Raw genomic sequence first — 6000 nt, forward strand, 5'->3', positions numbered from 1 at the left:
AAGTTCAAATATTTGTGCAGAGTAACACAAATCTGTTACAGAAATCTTTTTTAATTGATGAGCTCTTTCTTTTACAAAATATTATAATATTATGAACAATCTGAAACTTTAAAAAAAAATTAATTTCAACACAAAGTTTTAACATGAACTTGTATGTAAATAGGAATAAGTCCATTTTTGTTGTAAAATCCTGCACTCGGCTCCACTTTTCTCATGTTGGACATTTTTCTGATGAGGGTGTCACGGTCAACAGTCAAAACGATCGTCCTTTAAGAGCGTTTGGAAAGAGACAAGTCTTCATTTGTGCTGCTCTGGTGGGAGGGGCCACGTACAGAGACGCTGGAGACGCTGCTGTGATAAACACCACAGAAAATTAACAAGATTTTAATAGAAATATAATTAAAATATTTTAGTAGAAAATCAGCCGAGGGCCAGATTAAAGGTCTTGGAGGGCCGGATCAGGCCCCTGGGCCGTATGTTTGACACTCCTGATTTAAGTAAAGAAACTTGTAATTCAATATATTGTGACAGTCCACGATATTATTGTGAGACTTTTGACGATTATGTGAGATTTGACGATCTAAATCTAAATGCTGTATATATGTAAATACTGTCATAAGCTTGAAATAAAATAAATCAGTAAATCAATAAATTAGAGCATTAGATTTTGTGTAAATTTGCATAAGTTTGTATATACTTGAGTGAAACAGTCTACAATGAACTAGCTCTGTTTTTCATGTTTTTTAGACTTTTCAGAGCTTTTAATCATGTTATAGTTGTTTCCCTTTCTCATGACCCTCTCAAAGTTGTATTTGGAGTGATTTGTCCATGTTTTGAGCAATCTTTAATTTTCGCAACTCATTTCACCATCACTGACATTATGGCCACTATTATTTTCTTAACTGGTGATATACGCAGGATTCAGCAGAGTTATGTAGTAATTTTGGTACAAATGAAAACAAAAATCCACTACTTGCTGGCGTTATCATGTCACCACACGCTCTTGTTCTCACCTTTGCTGGTCTCTGGAGGAGCAGGGTTGTTTTTACAGGGCGACTGGGTCAGGTCCACCACAGGAGCCACGGGAGTCTGAGGAGCTTTGGTCTGACTGTGACACGAACAGAGACAGGAGGCTGCAGGCTTCTTCGCATCTCCACTCATCTTGTCACTCTGGCTCTTCTCGTCCTGAGAGTGGAGCGACTGCTGCAGCTTCACTGTTAAAAACAACATCGGGGACCAGTCAGAACAATAATATTTCACTTTCCGAGTCCAACTAGATCTAAACCCGGACTTTATTACACCAGAATCAGGGCAAAACATTGATTTAAAATACTGTAAGTCTACCAGGTCCACAGAGACGGCACTTCTCAGTAATAAAAGAACAATGTAGGAATTTCCTGTGGACTCTGGATCAGCATCAAGAGTGAATTTACTGGATTAGATGTTTGGATTGAGTCATTACAACTGCATTTTTCAGGCTTTTGGAGAACTCATGTCCTCTGTAACAAACAGGGTTCCCACTCAACTTTTCACTGACAACATTTCAAAACTTTTCTATGACTTTTCCATGACCTAAAGTGAATTTTCCATGACTTTACGGCACCTACATATGTACAATTGATCAGACTTTTAGGGCTAAATATGAAATGTTAACTCTTTCCACTCACTTTATGGTTTGGGATTATAGTTTTTTAACATTCAAAATCCTGTCAGTGCATTTATTGTTGTGTCTTTTAAACAAAAGGCACAGATGTTCAGAAATAATCAGAATAGTCTCATGAGAACTTAACAGAACGCAACAAAGAGATACTCAAATTCCAAGACTATTCCAGAATTTCCATGACCGTGGGATCCCTGAGCAAAGCAAAATTATACATGTATAGAAAACGGGTTGTAGTTAATCTGCTGGCAACAGTGAGGAGCGTGAAGCAGATTAAAATAGTCCAATGAGATTCATTTGGTCTTCTGATATTTTATGTTATTAGGTTCTTTTTTCAGACCAAGAGTTTGTTTTCATACCTGACACTTTCGACTGCTCACTAGCGCTCTTCTTCAGAGTCACGTGATGTTGCTGTGACGTGTCGGTCAACGGATTTAAACGGGTTCTGGCGCCGTCTTCCTACCGATGGAGGCAGGACGACAGCGCCATCTGCAGGCAATAAATAAAGAGGCAATCGAAATACGGAAGCGCGCCTACGAGACCATAAACCGGGACGAGGGGGCTTTTTTACTCTCACACACCTGGGACACTGTCCTGAGGAAGTCGGACTGCAGGTGGCGCTGTCGTCCTGCCTCCAACGGTAGGAAGACAGCGCCAGAGCCTGTTTAAATCAGCTGAACGACACGTCACAGCAACATCACGTGACTCTGAGGAAGAGCGAGAGTGAGCAGTCGAAAGTGTCAGGTATGAAAACAAACTCTTGGTCTGTAAAAAGAACCTCATAACATACAGATTAAAGTAGGCTAAAAAAACACAGCTGTGCTCTAACAGGACCCAGGTCAAGAGACAGGGACATGTGGATTTTCGTCAGGTCTTCATCAGTGCAAACACTCAAAAATATCTGTCAATTAGAGATGCGCGGATGGGCTATTTTTTCATCCGCAACCGCAACATAAAACTCATCATCCGCCCGCTGTCCATTTTGCACCGAAGGTTTTCAAAACCGCACCCGCCCGCCATCCGCCGATTGATTTTAGATTTTAGAACAATCATACAGCAATCAAACTAAGGAGCCTCGATAAAAATGCAAACTCTATAGCTCATTCATTCCAAAATTCGCTCAGCGTGTTTGTTCACATTCTTTATTGTCCGTAACAACCCCAGACTTACCTGGTTTTCTTGCGCAGGCTGTTTTTGAACCTTCTTGCCTTCGTGTTGGATGTTGTTACATTCTGAACATTCTGCCATCGCCCGATGTTATTTCAAAGTCATAGCCTCACTCCATCGGTCTTTCTTTAAGTTTTAAATCCCCCGAGTGGCAGTCTACGATATAATGTCTGCGTGTTTTAAAATATATCTGATATCGAAACAAAAAAAACAAAAAATGCATAACTAAATAAATATGGCCCTATAGCCACTTACGTGTTGGCAAACAGCTGAAATAAATTAGAAATAATAAAATAAACTGCATATAATATGTGCCTCGTAAACGTTAGGCATCAATAACCCGACACAACCTTAACCTTCAGAACATAAAAACGAGGTCAAATGGGCTAATTAAGGATATGACGTACACTTCATACTACAAGCATAGACAATGAGACTCGTCTTTTCAGATGTAGGTAACTAACAATAACTTTTTTTTTTTTTTTTTTTTTTTTTAGTAGTTAAACCGCCACCCGCCCGAATTTAATAAAAATATAATTTTTCGTCACGTCATCCGCCCGACTCGCGGATTAACCGCGGATACCGCGGTTGTAACCGTAATCCGCACATCTCTACTGTCAATCTATGTATCTCTATCTATGTGTATCTCTATGTTTATGTATTCAATATGGGACAGTGCCAGAGTTAGTCATGCAAGCTCATTTTCATCTGTAGTCCCTCTGAACACAGAAGCACTTCCAGTTTACGTCCTTCCTGCTTTAGTTGGACCCCTGGAGCTGCAGACTGTAGATTTAAGACTTACATAACTGAGCCTGGTGCCAGCCCAGAGTGGAGCAGAGCAGGGCCAGACTCTTCCCGCTGCCCGTGGGACTCTCCAGGAGACAGTTCTGACCGTTGTTCAGCCCCCGCATGATCTGACCAGGGAGAAAGGGTCATCAAAAGTGTAAATAATCAGATACAAATCAATACTAAATCTAATATCGAAACTAGACACTCATTTGAGCAGGTATCGATACTGAAAACACAAATATATGAACACGTGGGAATAGAAAATATTGAAAAGCACATTCTATTGTCTAAAGAAAGAGGGTTTATTATTATCATTGTGTTTATCGTGGTATCGGAATCAGTATTAAGCATCAAGTCTCTCCCTTAGTATCGTAATAGAGTGTCAAATTTTAGTATAAAAATAATTCATATTTCTATACCAAGACTCGCAGAAAGGAGAATACACAGAAAGGATTAGGCGGAGTTTTGGGTTTTAACGGATTTTTTTATTTGTCTTTCACTTAAGAAGATGTTGTTTGCTTGCACCTCTCTCTCTCTCTCTTTCTCTCTGTCCAAATAATTGTTTTGTGCAAGATCTTAATTCATTTATTTATTTTCTTTATCTGAAAGTAGCAGCCAACTCAAAAGTTACACAATGCACCTTTAAGTTTATAAGGATTTTCACGCACAACAGGAGAAAGAAGAATTCACAGAGGAAGTCAGCCGTAGTTTTGGGAAATAATGGATTTTTAAATTTGCCTTTCACTTGCTGCAGCTGAAGCACTTCTCTGTGTTAAGAATTGTTTTTGTGCAAGATCCTAATACTGTTTTAATAATACTAATACTATTTGTTGAGCTGAAAGTAACACCTATGATACTGAAAACTGGCACGGGAAAAACATGGTGTGTAGTTCATGAGAATATTACCCTGACAAAACTAATTTCAAAACCCAACAGCAATCAGTGTGCCAAATAATTCTCTGTTATAAATGTTGTGTCTTTCATTTGTGGCGTAGTCTTGGCTTCACTGAGTTGTTTTATTTGTGTACGTCAGGCGGGAGGTGTTAATTGTGATTTCACTGTTTGTTTCCTTTATTCAATGACATTAAATCAATCAATCAAAGCTGTATGAGCCATCTTATTTACTGTTTCTTGTTTTACTCACAGAGTTCATCATGGCGAGCTGAGAGGGATAAGCTTTACAGGGGAAATGGATCTTCACTCCTCCGATGGTGTACTCGACCGGGGAGGCCATGACGGCGCTGAGGAGAGGAAAAATAAACGGTGATGTTATTAAGAGATCAAGATTTCTTCCTAGGATTTAGTAATGAGGATAACAGACAAAACATAATTCTGGTATTTCAAAAGTAATAGAACATAAGAACATTGAAAAATTATGTTGTAACCAAACATTTTCGCAATTAAGAGTCATGTTACTGCATAATTTTACTGTGTTTTGTGTAATTTTTCTAGTGGAGAGTCCATCACCTGCTTGTTTTTTTTGGTTACTTCACTGCTCTGCCTGGAATGATCCACAGTGTGACATTAAACAGCTCTACTTTACATTTATTCAAATATAGGTGGTTTTATATCTTAAAAATATCTAGAAAAACAGGAATTCTTACTTGACTTATAGTGTACTGTAGGGGTGAAACACGAGATTGGCTCTACAGGGGTGAAACAAGATGAGATTTTTATAAATAAACTGTGCAATCCAATTCCCCATTTTAGCCTTACATTTCTCTTTCTCTCACAGCTTCTCAATAAATGCAACTTGCCGGTGCTTATCTCCACTTTTTATTCAATCCAAACCCTACTGTACTGTAAATTTTTCAATGAAAACCTATGAGCGAGCAGTCAGAAACAGAGACATTTCATAGTTCCTAAATTTCCTAAGTTTTCATGATCTATGGTCTAAGGTTTTGCGTCTACGTCACAAAACCACGTGACCTGGTGTTTATGTCGCCATATTGGAGGACAAACTTTCCATCTGGACCAACGTGTAGATAAAATTTGAATTGAATAACAATGGTTTTGAGTTGTGTTGCTGTTAGAGGTTCTGGCCGGAGTCAATCTGCTAAAGAAGGAGGCCAAAGTATCTTTCTATCGGACCCCAAAGCAAACTTCACTATATGACTGGAATTAGTTTGTGCTGTTTAAAGTCGCCATGATTATGTTGAAATAAACTGAATAATCCCAGTCTTGACCTCCAGTATGGACGCCAAAACATTAAATCACGTGACTGCCACATCACACGTAAATCCTTAATAGCCTCAAAAAGTGAGGAAATATTTGACAGCTCATAGTCTTATTAAAAAATAAATAAATAAATAAAAAAGAAAAAAAGACTATCCTGAGGTAAGCTTTGGCGTTGAGTAAAGTGTCATTGGTCAAAACTCCAAACA

At 38.7% G+C, this 6000-nt stretch overlaps 1 protein-coding gene across 2 annotated transcripts in view; it reads right to left on the reverse strand.

Moving 5' to 3' along the window:
• The window catches only part of brip1 (BRCA1 interacting helicase 1), a 221638-nt gene that overhangs the window by 214815 nt on the left and 823 nt on the right, over window positions 1-6000 (reverse strand). For both annotated transcript variants that reach the window (XM_055166946.1, XM_055166945.1), the window contains exons 2-4: window positions 4761-4857; window positions 3630-3741; window positions 1014-1214 (exon numbers count right to left, since the gene is read on the reverse strand). In XM_055166946.1, coding sequence (XP_055022921.1) covers window positions 1014-1214; window positions 3630-3741; window positions 4761-4850 — 403 coding nt within the window. In that variant the 5' untranslated portion in view covers window positions 4851-4857. The remainder of the gene's footprint in view (window positions 1-1013; window positions 1215-3629; window positions 3742-4760; window positions 4858-6000) is intronic.

This window comes from Boleophthalmus pectinirostris, unplaced genomic scaffold, assembly GCF_026225935.1.
Source record: "Boleophthalmus pectinirostris isolate CB_2022bp ecotype Guang Dong unplaced genomic scaffold, ASM2622593v1 HiC_scaffold_9, whole genome shotgun sequence".
Lineage (NCBI taxonomy): Eukaryota > Metazoa > Chordata > Actinopteri > Gobiiformes > Gobiidae > Boleophthalmus > Boleophthalmus pectinirostris.